Consider the following 26,183-nt stretch of genomic DNA (forward strand, 5'->3'; position numbering starts at 1 on the left):
TTTGCTGCAGTTCTCTCGTAATGATTACCGAGTGTACGAAAGTCTGTTCTATTGTGATGGGAGCAACCCATGCTTGCCGTAAAAGGCGACTATGCTTGTCATAAGAGACGACTTACGGGATCGGGTGGTCAGGCTCGCTGACTTGGTTCAGCTTTTCATCATATCCCAACTGCGTGGATCGATGCTCAAGATGTCAATCACTTGATTGTCTGGTCCAGATATTTGCAGTCTGCCGTCATATAGCTGGAATATTGCTGAGTGCTGTGTTGTAAACAACAACCAACCAAACAAAAAAACAAATGATGGGGACCTGGGCCCACTGGCCACCAAAGCCCTTGTTTGGAAAGTGAATTTGTGTAGTAAGCGTGTAATTATTTCTTTGGTAATTTCTGAAATGTCAAATTTGAAACATACTAAAAAAAATGTAGATAAGGGCATAAACAACTCATCATTTTAGCAACCCAAACTTTTAATCCTCAACTTATGTTGAGTTTTAAAACTAGAAGTACAGTGGTCACTTCGTGAAATTAGGCAGTGTTGTATATACAACAAACACAAAAAACATGTCTCAAACTGTATTTGAAAATTAGCACAAGATTAGAAACAATTACAAGTAAATGCCTGTCGAAAAAGCAGATCAGTATGGTTAGAAACACATATTGGAAGACATATCTGAGGTATGCATGTCTCCATTTGCTTCAAGTATCATTCAGTTCAACACAGGCCCTATGAAACAGGCCTGTCAATACTGAGAGAGTGAGAGAGTGAGTGAGTGAGTGAGTGAGTGAGTGAGCAAGTTAGTTGGGTTGAACGCTGCTTTGAACAGTATTCCAGTCAAATTACTGTGTGTCAGCTTAATGTAGGTAGAAGTCCAAAGTGATGCAGGTCTCAGACGTTAACCACTTTGGTGAAACCCATGAGCATAGGTGTGGTGCAGACAAACCTAAAAACAATCAGGGTGAACAGGGATCCGAACCAAGATCTGGTCTGACCAAGGGACAAAACGCTGCACAGCTCATTGCAGTGCCTGAGACAACTGGCCACCCTGTGCCCCGACCTTATCATGGCCACATGCTGTAGGGGACCACGGGTGGCCCAGTCGTCTAAGGCTTCCCTGTTGTTGTGGGTTTAAATCCTGCTTCGCCCCAATGATGTTTCTAGGTTTGTCAGGACCATACCCATGCTTGTGGGTTTAAAAAAAGTGGTAAATGTTGGAGACCTGCATCACATCAAGACGACACGAGTATTACAACTGGAATAATGTTCAAAGCAGCGTTAAACTGAACTTACTGACTCACATGATGGAGAATGGAGACGTTACATAACAATGCTGCTTCAAAACATCACCAACTATAATGTAGAAGCAATTACAGTTGGCATAACATCATCAAGTTCACAAACAGCAGCTATATGCAAACATTTATCACAGAAAAGATAAAGAAGTTATAGGAATTCAAATATTTGCATAAAATCAGAAAAATAACAATTTTTCTTGCTAACATGTTACATTTCACGTCATAACTAAAAGTAAACGAGTTGCGAAGTGTACACATTGTTACAAGAATAACCCACGAGATATGAAGGAAATACATATTAAGTAAGTTCAATGTTATAGTTCTAATTCCTCAAAGGGATCTAATCTATTTCAGTGTCACAAATGAATGCTTTAGTTCTGCAACATCAATCTATGACATCAAAAACATGTTTGGATGGAACAAAAACATATTGGATTTGAAACTGTGTCAAGAAGATACCAGGGGTGTATCTTGGTCGGTTGGTTTGTTGTTTAATGCCGCACTCAGCAATATTCCAGCTATATGACGGTGGTCTGTAAATATATGAGTCTGGACCAGACAATCCAGTGATTGACATCATGAGCATCGATCCACGCAAATGGGATAAGCTGACTTGCATCAACCAAGTCAGCGAGCCTGACCACCTGATCCCGTTAGTCGCCTTTTACGACAAGCAGAGTCGCCTTTTACGACAAGCAGAGTCGCCTTTTACGGCAAGCATGGGGGTGTATCTTGAATTTCAAACTACCGTATTTGACGTAATAAGCGCCCAGGGCGCTCTCAAAATTAGAAATAGGGGGCTCTTATAAGAATATTATTTTGGTGATAAAAACAGAGTTGAAAGATAAATTTCCTGGTTTATGCTGACAGCCTGAAATGTTTATAGACGACAGATATATTTTTCCAGAATTTAATTGCCCATAATTGAGAGTGCATATTACACACGAGTGCGTATTATACATGAATAAATAGGTCTTGTGTACATTGATCAATCGGAAGGGGTGCTAATTGGGATTGTTCGCTTGCTAATATATTAGTAAATATCGCCGTGGGCGCTTATTAGAGCGGGGGGCTTATTACGTCGAATACGGTAAGTGACACTGGCTGTCAAGTCGCAGGTTTAACACTTTGGTGAACAAACACAGTTAGGGTGCGGACACACCAAGAACAATCAACAATCTGATTTTGAACCCACAACAACTGTTTACCCAGTAGTAATTTAATTTCTTCTGTTACAGATTTTCTTCACTAAATTAGCCAAGTGAGTGGCGACAAAATGAGAAATTATATATATAAAGTATGTATATAGATATAGATATATATTGTCATCTCTGGATAACTTCCTTAAAAAAATGAATACTTTGAAAAAAATACAAACCCAACTATGGTTTAAAAAGCTGATTTCATGATTTCATGTTTTCTTTTTTTCATATTTGCTCAAATTAGGGTTTGTTCGTCTGTTAAACAAGAAACAAAATTGGGTCGTGCAATTAATGAAGAAAAATAATCATCTTAAGGCATTTATTTTACACACCCACACATATATATGTAAAGTTCTCATTAGATACATCATCACCAACTGACTGAATAAATCATTGAATTTAACATTAACACTAATCATATGTACATTCATAAATATTATAAATACACCGTCAGTGTATAACTTAAGGGCATCCATAGAACCAAGAGGCAAGTGGTGCTGATTACATGCTCATATTGCTAAAACTATCTGTAAACATCGTATCAAATGCTATCACAAATTACTCCATGAAAAAAACTACCATGGATATATTGTCTACTAGATGTAGTAGCACCTCATGAATTGAAACAACCAACACATAACAGACTGTCAGGGTGTGACTTTGGGGGGTTTCTCCCCTGCACCAAGTGGAGGCTGCAGTTAACAACGGACTGAACAACAGGTGAACTGGCTGCACCCAGACTTTAGGCTTAAGAAAAAAAAGAATTGGTTCTCAGGCAAAGACTTTTGAAAATATACTGCGGGTGGGCAGTATTTTTTAATTTTTGTTGTATGTTCAAATTAGTATGTAACCAAATAAACAGTTGTGTACCATCAACCTGGGAGATGGCCTCCCTACATCAACAAGCATGCATACCAACTTCTATTGCCATCATGACCATAACACCAGATGCGCAGTAAAGCAGTGCGCGTGTAAAGGGAAGTAACTGTGTGCTATATTGTATCGCATTGTTTTTAAGTTTTAGGATTTTTTTATTTTTAAAAAAAATGGAAATAAAAACAAAATGTGCAGCGGACTTTATGAAGATGCGGGTGGCGCCTGAGAACCAAGACTTATTTTTTTTGGCCTTACTGGAAAATTAAACATAATTATATACAATACGATATGTAGTGGAAAGAACCAGGATGTAAACATGAACATCAGTAAACTCAGTACAGTCAGCTTATAAACTAAGGTTGCACTAGCCGATTTTCACCTGCATCAGGGCAGTCTTGTCCAAAAGAAATCTAACCCTGACAGCATAACAACAATAATTATCCGAACTAACAACAGCTGACATGCATAAACAACAGTTATCAGGGTTATATCACAGTGCCCAGAAACATGTCAGAGTCAGTGGTATTTGCTGAGGGGCCAATGAGCCGACTTGCTGTCAGTGTGAAATACTGCATCCCTGATAGCATCTCAAGCACCAATCTCATTAAAATCAGAATCTAAGTTCTCGCTTCCACAAAACAAAGATCTGAGGACATCCCATTACGGGTCACGTCAGAACAACCTTTTGCGAGCTTTGACCGACCACTGAAACAAATAACAAGAAGTCGATATCAGCCAATGGGATAGCAGCTTTCTCGAGCTTTACTGCACTCGTTTCAACCTGGCGACTTCCATTTCACGCTACGCTTGAAAAATATGTTGACACAGTTTTCGATTAAAATTTTCAAAACTGAACAAACGAACATTCCGAAATGTCTAATATATTGTTGCGATTGTATTGCAGAACTCCCCACGTACTGTGCAATGCCTCCGCCGTTCAAATGTTTATCCCGCGGAAGCGAGAGATAGATGGTAATTTTGACTGAATCAGTTCGTAACTGTCATTTGGAATATCCCGTGTTAGAAAACACATTCTGACTGTCACTTTCATGATCTGGTAAGCGACGCTTTGATTGGTCAGATGAAAGATCGTTCTGACGTGACCCGTAAGGGGATGTCTTCAGATATTTGTTTAGCGATAGCGAGAACTAAGATTGGATTTTAATGAGATTGCTCAAGCACTAGGTGCAGGGCACCTGTCACAGCAAGATGGCTCCAAGACAACAACACCGAACCTTTAAATCTAAAATACATGACTTTGCTCATCTCCATAATACATCCTCTGTTTTCATATTTCAAGGTAAAATAATAAACTTTGCAACAATCTCAAAATACATTCTTACTGACAGCATCACTGTTGCCCCTTGACGTGAAGACATCCTGGCACATGTGTGAGTGAGGTAGGGACGGGGTGTGGTTTAACGTGCAAAACATCATACACAAAACCTTGTGTGTCTGTGATACATAACAAACTACACAATGTCATTCTACCACATTATATACCTACAAGATTTACACAATGATTTTGATTCAGTTGCATTCAGTAAGATTTGATTAGCTTTGTTGGACAAGAATTGGTGTCAGATTCAGTCAGTCAATACAAAAAGATAAACATCAAACTCTGGGTACAATTCATTATGTCCGACTATCTCACATGTACACATACCCTTTAATTAGCGGGGGTCGACAGTCGGCTACTGCCGAATGAGCGAGGGATCGAATTGGCCATCACATGCGGATACATAGAAACGTATAGGGTGTTGATTGGTATGGCTTACAGTCTCCAGTTACACTAATCCCCTCAACTGGTTGTAAACATACAAGTTTCTAAGACAGATTACTTATCAACACAAAATGTGAACATTTTAAATACTACCTCACAAATAACAAGATCAGTCTTGCTCTGAACACACAATGCCATGTAGAAAGTGGTCACGTGTAACAAATGTTATATTTGGCATTTACACTTTCTTAGTAAAGTACAGAGTCTAGTACTTTTCGGGTTCAGTCCTGTCCCGGATTCGAACTCACACTGCCAGAGTGAGGCACCTAATCACCAGCACACAAAGTCAGCGATCTAACCCACTCAGCCACTGAGGCTTCCACAAAAATGAAAGTCCGATAACTGGTAGTGTGGGTTCGAATCCCCGAGGGGACCCCAAAAGTACTAAATCTGTTCTTTATCAAGAAAGTGTTATCCCAAACATAACATTTGTTACATTTAACCACTGTCTAAATGGGATTGTGTGGTCATAGCTTTTGGCCATGGGAGCCGTGGGAGCCATGCCAATTTGTCAGATGGGTACACAAAGTATGTGATCTAGACTACCAGTTGTCAGACTTTCATTTTGTGGAAGCCTCAGTGGCTGAATGGGTTAGGTGCCTCACTCTAGCAGTGTGGGTTCAAACCAAAACCCGGACGGGACTCAACCCCAAAAGTACTAGAATCTGTACTGTACTGAGAAAGTGTTCTCCCAAATATAACATTTGTTACAGTCTTGTTCTGTTCCACAATGCTGTGATAACAAGAGTGTGGTCCTGGGACTGCAGACTCACTATGGAGAGATGTGGCAGAAAACATGCAACTAGCCCTGTCCCAAGGGTCCTGACAGGTCTACCAGGGATAGAAATTAACCTAGAATGTCTACTAGCCCCAATAGTGATAACACATAGAGACATCCCCAAAATGTTTGAAATTCTACCAGCCCTTAGGATACCTTAAACATTAGTGAAAATGGCTCAGGCATTGAAGCAAGCTAGTGCTAATTACCAATCCCTTGTTTTTTAGCTGACAACTGTAAAATGACTAAAAAAATGTCCTAATAAAAGTTCAAGGCAAAATGACATTGAAATACAACACAGTGCTTAGCATTAAAGTTAAAGTTTTTTTACCTAAAATAGGTTCATTTCTGGAGGACTAGCCATTTTACACTGCATTAGAACCAAAACTTGCAGATCGTTCAGATGGTCAGTGCAAGCAATTTGGTAAGAAAGATATACCTTAAAAAACACCAAAATCTAAATAAAGATAAATGCTGTGTTGCTAAATGCTAAAAAAGATTTTAAAGCGACATGAGTCAGTTTTACTGTAAAAACTACTGACCAAAGTTCCCTCAACTCAGGACCCTCTACTCTGGCAGAAGTTTCCTCCGTCCACCATGAAGTTAGCACCATGGGTCAGCCTGGTTTGCCTGAACCCGTCACTGACCACAGTTTTGTTGCAGACGTCAACATGGTCATCAGACGTCCATACCCAGTCATCATGTCACCTGTACAAAGAAAAAATAGTCTTTCCTTATCTGTTGAGCGATTGAGAGTTGTCTTACACCACTTTCTGCAACATTCCAGCAACATCAGAGCTGGTTTTGGTGGCAGACAGTTACAGTCAGAGGGACATAGCTCTTGTGAGTGAGTGAGTGAGTGAGTGAGTTGGGCTTAACGCCGCTTTTAACAGTATTCCAGTCATATCACAGCGTGTCAGCTTAATGTGGGAGGAAAGCCAGAAGTGATGCAGGTCTCAGACGTTTACCATTTCGGTGAAACCCACGAGCATGGGTATGGTGCTGACAAACCTAGAAACATAATCGGGGCGAACCGGGATTCGAACCCACAATCATAGGTTTCTGGCGTGCCCAAGGGACGCAACTCTGCACAGCGAATCGCGGCGCCTTAGATGACTGGGCCACCCGTGCCCCCCATAGCTCTTGTGACCTAAGTGACAATGATTATAAACACTAATAGTGTTAGGGAATTCTAATGTTGCTATGTGGCTGGTAAGAACAATCTCGTTAAATTCCGATCTTAGTGTTCGCTACCGTTAAACAAATATCTGAGGACATTCCATTTCTGGTCACCTCGGAACAACCTTTGATCTTACGAGATCAGGAAAGAGAAATCTGAATGTGTTTTCTAATCATGCTTCCTCAGAAAGATTAACACCAGGCATTCTGAACTGATTCCGTCTATCTCTCATTTCAGTCGGATAAACATTAGGGATGAATCAATACATCAGTTCACCGTGAGTTTTCATGTGACGATACGATACACGATACGTTTTTCTCTGTATCGATACATGATATAGACTCACTGAAATAAATTACTTGCTACTCGTTTAATGACCCCTGGTATTTTTATCAGTCCGATATAGGAAAACGTTGTAATTAGCGTTTCAAGTTCACCACTAAAAATAGCCATTACAACATGTGTGTACAGCTAGCTTTTCCTTTTGAATCTGCTCTGAAAGATTTATTGTCAAGAAGTTTCCATGCGATTTGACGTAAATGTGTGTATTGCGATACATATCCTATCATGACCCATGCATCGTGATCCGTATCGATACCTTGCTGTATTGTTTCTCCCTTAAAAAACATTTTAACAGAAGAGTCTTCCCAAAACTCGTGGAAAGTACTGTCATACAATCTCCGCCATCTATTCAACATTCCAGAATTTTCTTTTATTCACCTTTCAAATTGTGAACTTTGTCAAATGATTGTTTTTGGAAGTGTTGTCTGGGATGGAAGTCGCCAATTGAAACAAGTGCCATATAGCTTTAGAAAACAGCTTTCTGATTGGCTAATGTAGACGTCCTGTTATTAATTTCACTCGTCAGTCATAGTTTGTGAAAGGTCGTTCCGGTGCGACCTGTAAAGGGATCTCCTCAGATTAGTGTACTGATACTGCGAGCACTGAGATCTAATTTTAATGAGATTGGGGACGTATTCTCAGTCGGAATACCAATCGGGTTGTACAGATACAACCCAGTGAGGTCACAACCTCATTCTGGAGGATTTGTCACTCTTTAATGATTCTTGTTCACATTGTATAACCATGGCAACAGTTGTCTATCCTCCCACAAATAAAAACAGTGGGGCATGAGTGCCCAAGTTACTTAAGGTGTCACAATGCTGTGCCAAAACGTGCCAGAAACCAATGATTGTGGCTTCAAATCCCTAGATTATGTTTCTAGGTTTGTCAGCACCATACCCGTGCTCGTGGGTCTCACCATAGTGGCGAACACCTGAGACCTGCATCACTTCGGGCTTTCCTCCAACATCAAGTTGACACGCCGCGATATAACTGGAATACTGTTGAAATCGGCGTTAAACCAAACTTTCAAAAAACAAACTTACTGTTAAAGCTGTTAACGAAGGCGAGTGCAGCCAGAGTGACTAGAAACACGAGTCTCCAGGCTGGAGTGAGTTTCAGCCTCCTAATCCACTGCAGCAACTTCGTGCTGACCCTCCTCAAAGACTTCACAAGTTCCAGGCAGGCAAAACCTTGCTCTGAAATGTCAAAGAGGACAAACATAAACAGAGAGGCCAACCCAAAATTTAGGCAGGTAGGAATATCTGGAATAATTGGCATATAAAATGAGTAATTTTAAAAGAGTGTGTGAGTGAGTATGGCTTTAAGCCTCTTTTAGCAATATTCCGGCAATATCCCAGAGCCAGACACCAAAACTTGACTTCACACATTGTACCATGTGGGGAAATCAAACCTATGTTGAACCTGGGTCTTCAGAGTGATGAGCGAACGCTTTAACCACAAGGCTACCTCACTACCCCCTAATTTTAAAGTAGGAATCATTGTCAGCATATCTGACTATAAGTTTGATGAAAACACTGCAAAATCTGCAAACCCTCCCATCACAAGCTAAGCAGGTGATTATTATAGGATCACATCTGCTCACATGTTTATTGTTTGTTGTTTATCGCCACACTTAGCATTATGAAGACATGTGTTCTGATAAAGCAGAAAGTGCTTTTAATGTTTGTTTATTCTTTAACGCCGCACTCAGCAATATTCCGGCTATAAGACGGCACTCTGTACATAATCGAATCTGGACCAGACAATCCAGTGATTGACATTATGAGGAATTGGGATACGATGACATGCTTAAACCAAGTCAGCGAGTCTGACCACCCGATCTTGTTAGTCGCCTCTTACGACAAGCATTGGTTGCTGAATGCCAATAATAAGCCGGATGATTATGACCTGGTTGTACAGGAGACAACGACTGCAGTGAGGTGGATGATTATGACCTGGTTGTACAGGAGACAACGCCTCCAGTGAGGTGGATGATTATGACCTGGTTGTACAGGAGACAACGACTCCAGTGAGGTGGATGATTATGACCTGGTTGTACAGGAGACAACGACTGCAGTGAGGTGGATGATTATGACCTGGTTGTACAGGAGACAATGACTGCAGTGAAGTGGATGATTATGACCTGGTTGTACAGGAGACAACGACTGCAGTGAGGTGGATGATTATGACCTGGTTGTACAGGAGACAATGACTGCAGTGAGGTGGATGATTATGACCTGGTTGTACAGGAGACAACGACTGCAGTGAGGTGGATGATTATGACCTGGTTGTACAGGCGACAACGCCTCCAGTGAGGTGGATGATTATGACCTGGTTGTACAGGAGACAACGCCTCCAGTGAGGTGGATGATTATGACCTGGTTGTACAGGAGACAACGCCTCCAGTGAGGTGGATGATTATGACCTGGTTGTACAGGAGACAACGCCTCCAGTGAGGTGGATGATTATGACCTGGTTGTACAGGAGACAACGCCTCCAGTGAGGTGGATGATTATGACCTGGTTGTACAGGAGACAACGACTCCAGTGAGGTGGATGATTATGACCTGGTTGTACAGGAGACAACGCCTCCAGTGAGGTGGATGATTATGACCTGGTTGTACAGGAGACAATGACTGCAGTGAGGTGGATGATTATGACCTGGTTGTACAGGAGACAACGACTGCAGTGAGGTGGATGATTATGACCTGGTTGTACAGGAGACAACGACTGCAGTGAGGTGGATGATTATGACCTGGTTGTACAGGAGACAACGACTGCAGTGAGGTGGATGATTATGACCTGGTTGTACAGGAGACAACGCCTCCAGTGAGGTGGATGATTATGACCTGGTTGTACAGGAGACAATGACTGCAGTGAGGTGGATGATTATGACCTGGTTGTACAGGAGACAACGACTGCAGTGAGGTGGATGATTATGACCTGGTTGTACAGGAGACAACGACTGCAGTGAGGTGGATGATTATGACCTGGTTGTACAGGAGACAACGACTGCAGTGAGGTGGATGATTATGACCTGGTTGTACAGGAGACAACGACTGCAGTGAGGTGGATGATTATGACCTGGTTGTACAGGAGACAACGACTGCAGTGAGGTGGATGATTATGACCTGGTTGTACAGGAGACAACGACTGCAGTGAGGTGGATGATTAGGACCTGATTGTACAGGAGACAATGACTGCAGTGAGGTTAAGACCTAGAATAAATTACAGGCGATGTTTTTGGACAAAATTCTTACAATAATTATATTGTCAAATTTGTATCATAATGGTGGGCAATTCTGGTAATGACGTACACGTATATACTAAACAGATGTTAAGGACCACCAGATTCGTTCATGTTGCTAAAGTTGCTAAACCTTCATGGCATGACAGTCGATAATACCAACATGAAAATTATATAGATAAACATGGATTTATCTAGACTTGCTCAGAGGCTAATATTTGACCCCAAGTCTGCAGCAATTTACAAAATCAAACCGTAGCGAGATTGAAGTGCAGAGTGATCATGGAAAGTAGTGTCCCACCATTAGCGCTCTCCACAAAGAGACCATTGCAAAGTCCAAATTTATCTATTACCCATGGAGGCAGTTTGGTTAACTCTCCCAAATCTTCCACGATGCATTTCTTTTCACGATTGAAATGTTTCCTTACCATGTCTAGTTTTCATGTATTGAAATGTGACATTACTACTGAGACACGAATCATATTGTATACCTAATTGACATTAGCTAAAGTAGGACACTGCAGAGAGATACACACACACTATTATTACTTGCCCGTGAAGAGATCACCCGTTTAATAAACATACAGCTGTATTACACATTGTGTAATCCCAAAATGCGTGCTTATGTACTCTCGGAACACGTTTCACGAACAAATTTTGAAAACTCTCAACATCCCTTGGCTTATTCAACGACATTGCATGTGGAGATGATAGATCACTGAGAGGAGCTTATGCACACTCGATGACCCCAGCAACCTTGTTGCTAGGCTGACGTCACATGGCATTGTTTCGCCGAAGGATCTTGCAACAAAATTCCACAATTTACGTCATCGGGTAATGTGATGTGATTGTAAACTTTGAGATGCAAGGCCCCGTTCCACAAGGCGATCGTACGGTAGCGCAACGACACTCGTTGGTCTAAGTTAAAGTATGTGAGTTGCGATAACCTTAACGCTACGATCATTTTGTGGAACGGACGCCTGAGTTCTAAAGGTGGACTGTTGTCTGGTATTAAATTCATACGTTTCAACTTTTGACGTGTTTGAAGTATTACTGTGTTAAACTCAATTGGATTATGCCGTGGATCGTGTAGGTGTCAGCCTATTAAAACTCAACAGTTTAATTCTAAAAACGTTATAAATGGCCAGTAATAAATAAAATACTAAACTCCCTCCCGTGTAAAACCAAATTTATGAAACTTGTGAATAGTTGTGGTATCTGACTCGCTTTCGCTCGTCAGATACCAGAACTTTTCACTCGTTTCATAAAATTGGTATTACACAGGAACTCGTTTAGTATTCTATATTTAGAACACAGGACAACATGGTTTCTTTCAGAAATCTGAATTTATATATTCTTATTCTACTGTATAAGTATTCTTGAAATTAAGTTTTGGCTCATATTTTCAAACCTGTAAAATTGTTGGTATCTTGCTATCATTGTAACCCTGTGAAAGGTACTACACTTGCAAGAATGACCTGTTTTACATTTGAATTGTATAAGCAGCCTTTTGATATGCAACTAAATATTGATTTTTGTCAGGTCATAATAAATTTACTTTTCGTCAACCATTGTTTTCCCACAGGGGCAGGTGATTACTTCAGTACATAGTCTTTCTCCCACCCACTGTCATCAAATTTGCCTTAAGTACCATGACCTACTGTATTGTGTCACTATAATGTATCCCGATGTTTTTTATTCCTCCTTGTACTACTTGCATTTAGAGTGAGTGAGTGAGTTGGGTTTAACGCCGCTTTTAACAGTATTCCAGTTATATCGCGGCGTGTCAGCTTAATGTGGGAGGAAAGCCAGAAGTGTTGCAGGTCTCAGACGTTTACCACTTCGGTGAAACCTACGAGCACAGGTATGGTGCTGACATACCTAGAAACATAATCGGGGCGAACCAGGATTCGAACCCACAAACATAGGTTTCTGGAGTGCCCAAGGGACGCAACTCTGCACAGCGAATCGCGGCGCCTTAAACGACTGGGCCACTCGTGCCCCCTCTTGCATTTAGACCATTTGTAGACGGTTCATAAGTAACTTAAAACACTCCTCCTCGGTTTTGGTTGAAATGTAAACACTAAGAGTCATGTTTTAACTATAACATAAGATTACAGATAAACCAAAGTTACAAAACATTGTAACAATTACTTTTGTCTTCTTGTTGAGTTGTGTCCACTTCTCCAAGCTTCGCATGGGTGTGAATTATCTCCCCTCTTGACATTTTTTCGGAATCTGAGGGCAACGACCTCATGGGTGACAACATGGCATCCTTCTCTGCATCAGTCAGCCCTTGACAGCTGTCCACCAGCTGTGGGATGAGGTTGTAGGCCCCCAGGGGGACCAGCACTTGCTGCACATACAGCTTCGCCACGTCAGAGTATTCTGGACTCTGTCGATTGCGGTCGTTCTGCAGCCACATTTTGGCAATGGCGTGACACTTGATGTACTCCTTTACTTTGACATGAAGGAGAAGACTGAAGAAAGACATTCCATAATAGTGTATCAATGTGATAAATAGTGGTGTTCCGATTAATAGAAATGATCAGTGAGTGAGTATTGTTTCACGCCGCTTGTACCAATATTTCAGTAAAATCATGGCAGGGGACACCAGAAATGGATTTCACACATTGTACCCATGTGGGGAATCAAAACCGGGTCTTCGGTTGGACGAATAAAGGCTTTAGCCACTCGGCTACCCCATGGCCCCATGAAATCATCAAAGATTGATCCGAAGGTCCAAATGACCAACCTATCTACTGTAATTTTCCATAATCAAACAAACAATTTTACCGCCCTATCAAACATGAGAGTTTTGATTCATGAGAGTTTATTCACTACTTGTGACTTAGTACTTGCAGAAAACAGTGAGAAAGTGCATAAGCATGTATTTGTGTGTTTGTAAGGTGTAATCCAATAGCAAAATGATGCCAACTTATTAATTTGTATCAGAAGGATGGTGCAATCATCAATCATGAACTTAAATTCCCAAAATAAGACATCAACTGTGCTGATAAACTTGGTACCACTTTTCAATAAATATGCAAATGAGGTCACCAAGCAGGAACTACTTTCAATAAGATCCTTACACCATGTACATCAGTGAGATGCTCAATCAACGATTGCCTACCACTTACAATAGGTTTAGATATGGGTTTTTCTAATGTAAACAAAGGTTGAAAATCATTTTAATTGAGAACTCACCACAACTGAATTATTCTGACTGGACAGTTGTCAATGTTGTCATAAATCCCCTGAATGAAAGGAAGGACGGCATCCCACTGGTCCAGCTCGGCATACGCCTGGATTATTACAATACACAGGGAGTCCACATAGCTCTGGTAGCTGCAACACAACACAACATAACACAAATGTCGGTTTTCATTTCTCATTAATTGGCAGTCATTAGGAAATACCAGGCAGAACACTGCAAATGTGAAGTGAAATGGGGTGCGTGCATGCGTGTAGGCTAGTCCGGAATAATAGTGCTAGCTTTAAATATAACTTTGCATTCATGTCTCACTCGTGTATTTTTCAACTTATTCTTATCGCTATATGGATGAAATAATGCTGATGCGATGTTAAATTTTAACCCTCTCACTCACTTATAGTGATAGCCCAATAAGATATCATGCTGCAGTTCAACATGGATACTGACTGAGCTGACCAGTCCTCTGTTTATCCCCTTAATGTCAAATGCCAGGCAGGTTAACAACAATATGGTGAGGTCAGGGATAGAACCACCAACCTTGCACTCTACGGTATGAAGTTCTATCCACTAGACCATGTTTACAGGCTCACTCAAAAGGACCAAGTCCATCTATGTGCCAGGGATATTTAGTAAAAACAGACAAGAACGTGTCAACATGATTGTGTGTTTGTTGTTTAATGCCGCACCCAGTAATTTTCCAGCTACCTGATGGTGGTATGTAAGTAATGGAGTATGGACCAGAGTGAGTGAGTATGGTTTTACACCGCTTTTAGCAATATTCCAGCAATATCACGACGGGGACACCAGAAATGGGCTTCACACATTGTACCCATGTCGGGAATCGAACACAGGTCTTCAGTGTGACGAGCGAATGCTTTAACCACTAAGCTACGTGAACCACGAGGCTACCTGACCAAACAGTATGGACCCGACAATCCAGGGATTGACATCATGAACATTGATCCACGCAATTGAGATTGATGACATGCATCTTACGACAAGCATAGTTGCCTTTTACGGCAAGCATGGGTTGCTGAAGACTATTCTACCCCGGATCTTCACAGGTCTATAATGCATGTGTACCCAAATATTTAGATAAGTTCAATATGAATTGATATTATGAATATTGAGTATTAATTTCATCAATTTTCCATGTTTGCCAAACTTGACCTGCTTTTGTCTCTTATGCATAAGTGAGTGAGTGAGTGAGTGAGTGAGTGAGTGAGTGAGTGAGTGAGTGAGTGAGTGAGTGAGTGAGTGAGTGAGTGAGTGAGTGAGTGTGACTTGGGGTAAAGCCACTTTGAGCTGTATTCCAGTTATGTATATATGTATGTCAGCGTGATGTGGGAGGAGAGCCCGAAGTGGTCTCAGACATTTACAACCCTGGTGAAACCCAAGAGCAGATAAACCTAGAAGTAGAAACATAATCGGGGCAAACTGGGATTCAAACTCATGGATCACAGGTTTCTGATGAACTCAAGGGATGCAACTCTGTGAATTCTGGCTCCTTAGACGACTGCGCCAACAGTGCCTTCACAACTGTGTTGGTTGGTTGGTTGGTTTGTTGTTTAACGCCGCACTCAGCAATATTCCAGCTATATGACGGCGGTCTGTAAATAATCGAGTCTGGACCAGACAATCCAGTGATTGACATCATGAGGAATAGGGATACAATGACATGCATGAACCAAGTCAGCGAGCCTGACCACACGATCCCGTTAGTCGCCTTTTACGACAAGCATAGTCGCCTTTTATGGCAAGCATGGGTTGCTGAAAACCTATTCTACCCCGGATCTTCATGGGTCTCACAACTGTGAATCCATCCTACAGAAATGTCCTTTATACAGGGTTTTGTCCTGAGTTTACACAGGCCATCACACGATATGTCAGTGCACATTAACGGATACATGGACATATTTATACCCCCAGTTCCCAAACTATTTAACGGCCAATTTAACTGTCGCTACGTTCCAAAAGTAGTAACTACAGTCATAGACGATATAATATATATTATTACTTGCCCATGAAGAGATCACCCGTTTAATAAACATACAGGTGATATATACATTGTGTAATACCAAAACGCGTGCTTATGTACTCTCGGAACACGTTTCACGAACAAATATTGAAAGCTTTCAACATCCCTTGGCTTATTCAACAACATTGCGTGTGGAGTTGATAGATCACTGAGAGGAGCTTATGCACACTCAATGACCCCAGCAACCTTGTTGCTAGGCTGGCATTGTTTCGCCGATGGATCTTGCAACAAAATTCCAACTATTCACTCGTTTCATAAAATTGGTATTACACGGGAGCTCGTTTAGTATTCTATATTTATTATATCGTCTGTGATACAGTGGAGACAAGAAGTTGTACTCCTTCCTGTTTTCCGGTCTGGATGAAAGTTTGAGTGAAAGCTGGTGCAAAATCAGAATTGATAGATCGTTACTCTAGGAGTGATTCGTATGTTTGCGTCAGCGACCAATAGATGTCAGATCGTGAGAGCGGAGCAGTAAACTAGCTTTACTACATAACTTCTACTTCACAGCTAGCGAGACTCGTACCTTGGTGTATGTCTTATTCTGTTAATTACTTCAGAACAATGGACCAAGCATGTATCAAAGTCTCTATACAGGAGGAGATCTGAAGCTCGTTCAATTGTTTGATGTAAATCATGATTCCCGTCTCCCGGGTCACTGTCAGAGGAATAAAACACATCATTGTCAGGAGATTCGCGAGCTTTGCTGCTGTCTGTCGCCATGTTTTGATCAACGTGTGTTTAGAGTAACCTGCCCTTAGCGCGTACATTTACCCGGAGAGACCGTAAAATCCACGAAAAGACCACATGGTTATTAGTGAGTGAGTATGGTTTAACGCCGCTTTTAGCAATATTCCAGCAATATCACGGCGGGGAACACCAGAAATGGGCTTCACACATTGCACCCATGTCGTGAATCGAACCCGGGTCTACGGCGTGACGAGCGAACGCTTTAACCCACTAGGCTACCCGACCGCCCCCATGGTTATAAAATGGGTAAGTGATTATGATTGTCCATCGTAAAATTAATATCAGCAAGTGAAAAATTACCTCCCCACTAAAGCCTGATGCTTATACTATGGGCAAGCTGCATTTCGTTTTAAATGTATCAAAGTTCCCCCGTGTTTGTGTTGTTGTTGTTTTATATATTTATATATTTATTATTGGGGGGGGGGGGGGGGGGGGGGGGGGGTAACATTTTAGCCCATGTCTCAAACACTAGCCATCCCGTTTTCATTGCACAAGTAAAAGCAACAATCTAGCTGAATTTTGTTATGTGGTTTTAAGGTGCTACCTTATTCGTCATTTTGTTGAAAATGAAAGGAAATATCATTTGTTTTCTGATGAATCACAAGCAGCCATATCCACATCACGTAGCATAACGCTTTGTCTATGGTCGTAGAATTATGTATTTTTCTCTTATTTTTTTTTCATTTTTACCCCCTTGAAACGTAACACGCCGACTTCAAACTGACTACCGCTCAGAAATTGTGTGGAAAAAAGGTTGACGGTATACCAAACAGGCATAAGGGACCGAGTTTAACCTCAAGTGCAGCCACAGCAAGGAGACCTTGGTACAGGTTATCACTGTGTCGCTGGGCAGGGTCAGGTCGGAATTCCTGGGACACTAAGTTCCCCAAACACGTGACTGTACGCCAACTCTGTATGTAGATGCTCTTCGTCACCCAGACGAGAGGCCGACTGCTCCGTCTCGTCCATAGAGGTAGGTAAATATGTAGTACATACATACAACGCTGGAATACATACGAGGTATCTTGTCGGATATCATGTTGATCTCATCTAGTGACCTGACAAAATGGTCATTTTGAGTATTCTGTCCCGCTCATCTTGATGCGTCAGGCCCAGTTCATTACTCGTGGCAGGGACCCGTGAAGATTCCGGGGTAGAATAGGTCCTCAGCAACCCATGCTTGCCGTAAAAGGTGACTATGCTTGTCGTAAAAGGCGACTAACGGGTTCGGGTGGTCAGGCTCGCTGACTTGGTTGATGCATGTCATCGATCCCAATTGCGCGGATCGATGCTCATGAAATAAATCACTGGATTGTCTGGTCCAGACTCGATTATTTACACACCGCCGTCATATAGCTGGAATATTGCTGAGTGCGGCGTTAAACAACAAACCAAACCAAACCAAAACTCGTGGCAGGGTCTGTTGTCGGTGACGTAGACACCTTCCAATACTGCCCCACACGTGCTCACTGAGAGTTAGATCGGGACGCAGCGCTTCCCATGGCAACATGGGGATGTTGAGCTACATGTATGCAGAAAACAATATAGGCACGTGCATTGTCATCTTGGAGGTCAAAACGTCGACCAGTGTTGTCATGGTAGTACAGACCCTCTCTGGTGTTCTGTCCTTCATGGTGGTCCCACCCCGTACATCACTGAACCCCGGCAGTACATGTCTGACTCTGACGTCGGTTTGTCTGCAATACGACCTCGACTATCGAGGATGCCAAGAGCGAGTCTAGATTCACCCGAGTACGTTACACACACTTCGGTTATTCCCCCAGTGACTGGCTGTACCGTTGACGTCAGGCTGCAGTGATGCGATCAGTCAAACTTTGGATTAACGTTACAGTCGAGCACGTAGATAAGCTTCATGAAATCTAGCACCAGTAGCCTTGTGCAGGTTTGTTTGTTTGTTTGTTGTTTAACGCCGCACTCTGCAATATTCCAGCTATATGACAGTGGTCTGTAAATATTCGAATCTGGACCAGACAATCCAGTGATTGACATCATGAGCATTGATCCACGCAAATGGGATACGCTGACATGCATCAACCAAGTCAGCGAGCCTGACCACCCGATCCTGTTAGTCACCTTTTACGACAAGCAGAGTCGCCTTTTACGTCTGAAGACCTGAACTACCCCGGATCTTGACGGGTTCTTTGTGTAGGAACCGTGGGGGTTCCGGGTAGGAATATAGGTCCAGACCAAATTGATAGGTGGTCAAGATTGGTGACTTGATTGAGTGCATGTCATCATATTCCAATTGCGTGGATCGATGCTCATGCTGGATACCGATAAGACTGATGTTGCCGGGTAGGGTGTCCTGACGTGACGACCTAAAAGGGTTTTGTGGATCTAGTGTTTTTGTATGGAGACTGGATATTTGCTCGGGCTGCAAAACCAGATATTTAAAAAAAAATTAAAACTGTGGGCCTAAATATATTTTTATGAAAACATTTAGTTACAATGTACTTTTTGTGGCAGATAATTATTTTTTCAACAGTTTGAAGCATAATTCTTTTCTTATATGAAAGTTTGGTGACAATTTATCTTTTCAATCTTTTGCATCCTCTGTTGTTTCTGAGGGAGCTGGTATATCATTTTCGATATCCTTCACTTTTCTTTAACAGTATAAATTGAAAATAAAATGCTCTGGATAATCGATGATGCTTTTTATTCCTAATTTATGATATTTACGATATGGAAACTCTATGATAATAATTTCTTTATCATATAATGTCAATTTGTAAATAATCAGAAGTATAAGTATTCTTCCATTAAATATTTTTTTAGAAATAGCGCAGTAATACAATGGACAATGTGAACCGCCCTATCAATCATATACAAACAAAAGATTTGCAGTCAAGTCACATTAGCTCTCACACATTGGGAAACCTCTATAAGTTTTGGGAACCTTATAAAAAGGTGTTTTTAGCAAGTTGGCACCGCATCGATGTATAGACTACGAAATATAGATCCTTCTCTATGACCTCATTTACATATCTACTGGATCGTGATACCAGGTAGGGATATACAGGCTTATCGCACCGATAACACTAGCCATTACATGATAGAAACCTTTATTGCACACCGACCAATACTTTAACTGTTCTGATGGATTTACTAATATACTCTTCAAAAAAAGGAAAAGCACAGGTAGATTTAAATTTTTTTTATTGTACCTAATAAAGTCGATATATTTAATTTAAAACCATAGATACAGATATGACATTTTGGAGCTCGATAGTCACATGTTGTCGTTGTACAAAGGCATTGAAAACTGTTCATTGTCATGTCACATAAGGCCACAAGGTTGCGCTGAACTCAGTACCTCGTGTGACCGCCCCGGGCAGAAATCACGGCTCTGCATTTTCTCGGCACTGACTTGATAAGTGTACGAATTCTGTCCTGCGGAATTCTGCGCCATTCTTCTTGTTACGTGTTGGCCTGTTGTGGTAGTGTCTGTGGCGTGTTCTGACGTTGACGTACACGTCGATCGATTTCATCCCAGAGGTGTTCGATTTGGTTGGGATCTGGAGATCTCGACGGCCAGGGCAAGTCGTTGATGTTGGCATTATGAAGGGAGTCTACCGTGACACGAGCTGTGTGCGGTGGAGCGTTGTCCTTTTGAAACTGCTCCCTGTGGTGGTCAATGATTGGAAGAAGATGAAGGTGAAGAATTTGATTCATGTAGCGATTTGCTTTTTAATTTCCCTGAACCACAACCAAGTCAGATCTCGTGGTGTAGGATATGGCCCCCAACACCATGACACTACCGCCACCGAAATTGCCGAATTCACGTACACAATGTGGGACAAAAATACCGCTCATTTCGACGACGATAAACACATTGTCTTCCATCTCGCCGGTGAAGAAGAAAACATGATTCATCGCTTAACCACAAGCGTCTCCATAATCTTGGACGCGACGTTAAACCCAATTTCACCTCACCTCACAAGCGTCTCCAGTTTCTCAAATGCCAAGGCTGTAAGGTATGGCACCAACGCAAGCGTCGCTGTCGATGGATCTGTTGAGTCGGATTCCAGCCTCGCGAAGATGGTTCCTGACAGTCTGGTCCGATATCCTCCTCAAACACCAGGGATGCGTCCTGCAGTCTCCGTAGCTGTGGCATTGCGATGACGTAGGTGGAACAGTCGAATGTAGCGATCCTGTGCAGGGGAGGAACCCTTGGTCGGCCGGTTCTCGGACGGCCTGCAGTGGAATTGAAGTGTGTGTATCCCAAAGGCGGCAAATGGTGCTGTGGTGGACGTTGAAGTGGCGTGCAACAGAAGGCAGCGATTCCCCTCTTTGGATACGTCCTATGGCGATGTTCCGATCGGCAGCGTTGAGTCTCGGCATTTTCGAACTTGAAAAATGTTGACAATTGAATGACAAATTGTTGGTTTATGCTTGCCTTTTTATAGCCACTACCACGAGTTACGAATGCAATAACTTGCACGTGCATTTTGCTTTACTGTTTTTGTCCATGACATTTTTTAACAAGTGTGAAAACAAAGCCGTTTAAGACATTGCAAATCAACAATGGCTGCGTTATGACGCACCATTTGTCGAATACCAGGCCACCAAATTTAAATATCGGATTTTTTGTGTAGTCAGGTTCAATGAACTTCATACTACCTGTGCGTTTCATTTTTTGAAGAGTGTATAAAATAACACTTGTGAGAAGGTATTATTTCTGTATTATGATTAGTTCTCATCTTTTCATGTATGGAATTTTACAAAATTATTCCAGGGAAAAACTACTACTTTTTTCAGCATTATGATGATGATCGTGCTGGTAACGTTCCTACTGATGTGTCACGTGACGCCAGTAACGTCGACATGCAACATGACCGCCGACACATGCATCTTCCACCTGAACATCAGCAGGCAGCTCACCATGGTACACAAGGGTTCCGTTGTAAAAGTGCATGCTGGGAAGGCGTACAGCTCAGACACAACTGTTTACAACAACAACACGGCGATCCCACAAGATGAGGTATTCGTAAAGAGGGACTACATTAAAATTTAGCAGTTTTTAATGAGAACAAACAATTTTTTTCTGGTGTATTTAACAGCATCTAGATATGTAAACTGGGAATTGAGTCAGACTGATAATCTTTTAAATATTGAGTGAAGTTAGATAGGCTTAATTGATCATAAGTCTGAGAAATCGATTCAATCAAAATGCAGTTTGGGCCATGCTTGTTCAATATAGGATGTTTTATCAATAAGTTAGACGTCAACTCACCACTTCCTGTCCTGTGTGTGTATGGAGAGGGGAGGGGAGTTGCTGTATAAGATACATATTAGGTTTTCGGTCATTGCTTCAAAACATTTAATTTATTACTCAGAAAATGGGGAATCAAATAATTTTATTCAATCCACATGCTGTATGTCCACAGAACAATATCTTTTGTTTGGTACAAATCTGTTGAAAATATTTTTTTAGGAACCAAATATTTCTTTTTAAAATTTTCCCTACCCACTCCAGAATATCAATTTGTCGATTTCAAACTCTTAATAACATTCTGTCATCAAGGTTATAACAGGGGACGGCTGGGCGGAGCCCCGGCCGGTGTTGGTGTTCAACAACCAGATGCCTGGACCCCCTATAGAGGTGTACCAGGGACAGAGCGTCCACGTCCACGTCACCAACAACATGGACAGCGACACGACGTCCATTCACTGGCACGGCGTGCACCAGAAAGGTACTCCCTGGATGGATGGCGTGCCCTTTCTTACACAGTGCCCAATCCTGCCCGGACACACCTTGGACTATTATTTTGTTGTACGTAGTTCCTTGTTTATCATATGATGTATATAATATCTTGTAGGTCGTCTGTTGCTAAGTGTTGTATGTCGTCTGCCGTTTCAAGAGTGTATGTTGTATGTCGTTTGGTGTTTATTGTATGTCGTCTGGTGCCCTGGTGTTTAGTGTACGTTGTCTGGTGTTTAGTGTATGTTTTCTGTCGTCTGCCGTTTAGTGTATGGTCTGTGTTTAGAGAATAACATGCACATTACTAGGATTCATCAGTCAAGACTGAATGTATATTTTTCGCCCGATGGCACGACATCTTCCCGAGGCAAGAGAGTTACTTTTTTGTATAGTCAGTTAACTCTTTTGCCCAGGGAAGATGTGGCTCGATTAAAGATATTTTGTTATACATTGCATCTCTATTCTGTTATAGCTTTTTGGTTGAAAATGTAAACCTAGCTCGAGGTTTTACATTTTCAACAAAAAAAGCCTAGATGTCAACTGTAAAACCTAGGTCTTGCAATTTACATTTAAAACCTCTCAGCAGGTCATTCTCGAACGTAGTACTTCTGACAAGGTTACCATGATATAGCAAGATACCTACAATGCAATAGGCAAAGGTGACAGTAGGTTTATAAAAAAAAATTCTTTCTGGGGTAATGTAGAAAACATGTTGTTCTCTAGACATGTTGAGATATCACCCGTCAGTGTATTGCTGTGACGATGATACATACCGTCGTCAGCTACTGCGACAGCGCGGTGACAAAACGTCACGTCGTTACGATTAGAATCAACGTAACAACTTGCGTGAAGCTACAGCATACTGCTCAGTGTGAATACGTTATGTTGTTTTTTGTATGTTGTGCTGTATGTTGCATTATTTAATTGCTGTACGTCGTATGACTTATGTTATGTGCTGTACATTGTTTATTGTATACTGTATTGTGTTTTCTGTACTGTTCGTTGTATGATGTAAACTGGCAGGCAAAAGAAAATATACACTAAACTGTACTCACCCACATACATCTATTGTCCCTTACAAAGATATTTTGACAGAGGACGGAGTCATATTTCATTACTTGCGACGATGCGTAAATATGACGTCACATTCCTATGGTCACAAGCATAATTGGGATGAACAATCCAATCAGAATAGCACAAAAATAAAATACTAGCTGTCCATACATCGATATTAATCATAAACCATGCACTCTTTTTACCCACAGGCTGACCGCCCAGGGACCTACTGGTACCACGCCCTTATGGCTGGACAGACGATGGACGGAGCTTTTGGTCCACTGATCGTTAGGCCACGGAAATTCTCGGACGGACGAGAATTCATCCTGACCATCCAGGACTGGAATCACTCCTGGGACAGCCAGGATTCTAAGTTGAGGGAGAGGCAGGGCTGGGTCCGGGGTGGTGCACCTCTCCCTTCAACCACATCCCCAACTGGATCCAAATACACAATTACAAGAGTCGACTCCGGCCTCGTGAACGGCAGAGGACGTTACCACAATGGCACCAAAGACGCTCCCCTGACCCAGTTCCAGGTGGACCAAGGCTTGGACTACCGATTCAGAACGATCCATGCAGGAACCATGCTTCCATTCAGGATGTCCATCGACAAGCATATGTTGACTATTGTTGCTCTGGATGGAGCTGACGTTCAACCCGTGACGGCCGAATCGTTTATTATATATCCTGGAGAGAGGGTGGACTTTGTCATCTATGCAGACAATGCTGAGTCTAATTATTGGGTGAGGGGCGTTGCTTTGGAGAGCAAGAACCCACGTGTTCTTGAGTCTGTCTTACACTATACAGGTGCTCCAGAAGCGGAGCCGCAGTCTGCAAGAAAAGGATGTACTCCCAGTGATGTATGTCTCATTGTGAACTGTCCCTTCCCGAACTTCACTTCAATACCGTACACCAAATGCATATCTGTTGATGCTCTCAAGTCCGTTAAACAGTACCAAGCGTCAGTTGGTAAGTCAACATTCAGAGAAATATTTTTAAACCTTGCGTTTCCTGGCTATGACAGTAAGCCCGGCTCAGTCAACGGTCGTGTGTTTGATAACTATCCACTATCACCGCCTTTGACTCAGCAAAGCGTCATGTCTTGCAATGCAAGTGAATGCAGAGACGACATGATTTGTCACTGCCCTCTGGTGTTGGATTTGCAACAAGGGGAAGAACTCCAGCTAGTTCTCATCAACATGGGCCAAGGTCGCGGCTGGGACAACCCGGTACACATTCATGGCCATCATTTCCACGTGGTGAGGACGGGTTACGCCACATATGACAAGACAACCGGCCTTTTCATGGGAGACAACTTGGATGTCGACTGTTTAGGCAATCCAGACAGGCAACTCAACTTTTGCAACAGAGCCACCTGGGGCAATCCAAAGTGGTTAAATGGAAACATACCCGACGCAAATCTGCAACACCCACCCGAGAAGGACACAGTGGTGGTACCTAATGGCGGATACGTCGTGGTTCGATTAAGGGCAGACAATCCTGGGTTGTGGCTGATGCATTATGGGAACACGCCTCACTTTATGGATGGCATGGCTCTGGTTCTGAGGGAGTCATCCGCTCTTATACCTCCCACCCCCTCGCGCTTCCCCGTATGTGGGTCCTTCCCCCAGCGACATGCAGGTACACTTCCAACGATCGTCCCCAACCCGACTAAAGGGAAGCCAGGCATTATAGGATGAGAAACACGTCAAAATTAACACATGCATAGCCCTTATGTATGTAAATAGAATTTGTAAATATTGTAATTTAGAGATAGCGTTGAAGATGAGTGTTACTTTTTAATCGTGTGTCCACTACACTCAGATTTAAGATATGACTTATTTAAATAAAATTACACAATTTAAACCCACCTTTAAGGACCGACCATTTAATTTTGTCTGGAGATCAATTTGTTTCAGCTACAACTGCAAAACCAGATATTTAATAAAAAGTAACTATGAGCCTTAATATTAAGAAAAACACCTTGAGACCTTTTTTTCCACAGTATGAAGTATTATTATTTATTTTTGTCGATAAAACACCGGAACCCACCACCCTACCACCTCCAACCCAAATATCGACTATCAAATGGTCGGTCCCTATGCCAACGCAGCCTCTTGATAATCTCTCATATTTGATGGTAAATGGGGTATTTTGTGTTTCGTAAACCTAACAAAGGTGGGCTTAGCTCTTACACCTTTTTGTTGAAATCATGCATTGTCTTATGTAAAATTTGTAAAGTGTGACACGTCAATAAAATATGTTTTCCCTCTTTCTCTCTGTATTACTATAATCCTCGACCAGAGGGCCATGGCTTTGATTTCTGTCTACACACTCTTCAAGCGGGTTCTCACCGAGGACAGCTTTTAAGGTCGCGCAAGTCAACAGCAGATGATACGACATAAGCCCGAACGAAAACGTATGGAAACAAAACTTTGAACAGGTGGCGCTGTTCCTTGGAATCATCACCCTCTATTCAAGAGCTTCTGCTTCACCCTCAACGTCACCCTCATCTAAAGAGCATATGAGTGAGCGCTCTTTTGCAAGGGTATATTTGGATACGATGCGCTGTAAAAAGATCTAATTCATTATCATGCTGCATGCACAAACAGTAAAGATATGATAAGTGTTTGAATATTCAATGATGATACAGTGTCCCAGAGTCGACTTCTGGGGAAGTAGTGAAGGTAAATGAATA

At 42.0% G+C, this 26,183-nt stretch overlaps 2 protein-coding genes across 2 annotated transcripts; one reads left to right on the forward strand and one right to left on the reverse strand.

Moving 5' to 3' along the window:
• Positions 1 to 4,431: 4,431 nt before the first annotated feature.
• Positions 4,432 to 16,688, reverse strand: LOC124136040 (peroxisome assembly protein 26-like). Its single transcript, XM_046501799.2, has 5 exons — positions 16,484 to 16,688; positions 13,913 to 14,053; positions 12,860 to 13,185; positions 8,503 to 8,655; positions 4,432 to 6,642 (listed from the first exon to the last, which is right to left on the reverse strand). The coding sequence occupies exons 1-5, from the start codon at positions 16,678 to 16,680 to the stop codon at positions 6,551 to 6,553; spliced, it is 909 nt and encodes a 302-aa protein (XP_046357755.1). The 5' UTR covers positions 16,681 to 16,688; the 3' UTR covers positions 4,432 to 6,550.
• Positions 16,689 to 17,575: 887 nt separating this feature from the next.
• Positions 17,576 to 25,759, forward strand: LOC124136032 (laccase-2-like). The gene is made up of 4 exons (XM_046501786.2): positions 17,576 to 17,680; positions 21,487 to 21,709; positions 22,253 to 22,501; positions 23,695 to 25,759. The coding sequence occupies exons 2-4, from the start codon at positions 21,491 to 21,493 to the stop codon at positions 25,183 to 25,185; spliced, it is 1,959 nt and encodes a 652-aa protein (XP_046357742.2). The 5' UTR covers positions 17,576 to 17,680; positions 21,487 to 21,490; the 3' UTR covers positions 25,186 to 25,759.
• The last annotated feature ends 424 nt before the right edge of the window (positions 25,760 to 26,183 follow it).

Source organism: Haliotis rufescens, unplaced genomic scaffold (genome assembly GCF_023055435.1).
Source record: "Haliotis rufescens isolate VD_foot unplaced genomic scaffold, xgHalRufe1.0.p SCAF_16, whole genome shotgun sequence".
Classification (NCBI taxonomy): domain Eukaryota; kingdom Metazoa; phylum Mollusca; class Gastropoda; order Lepetellida; family Haliotidae; genus Haliotis; species Haliotis rufescens.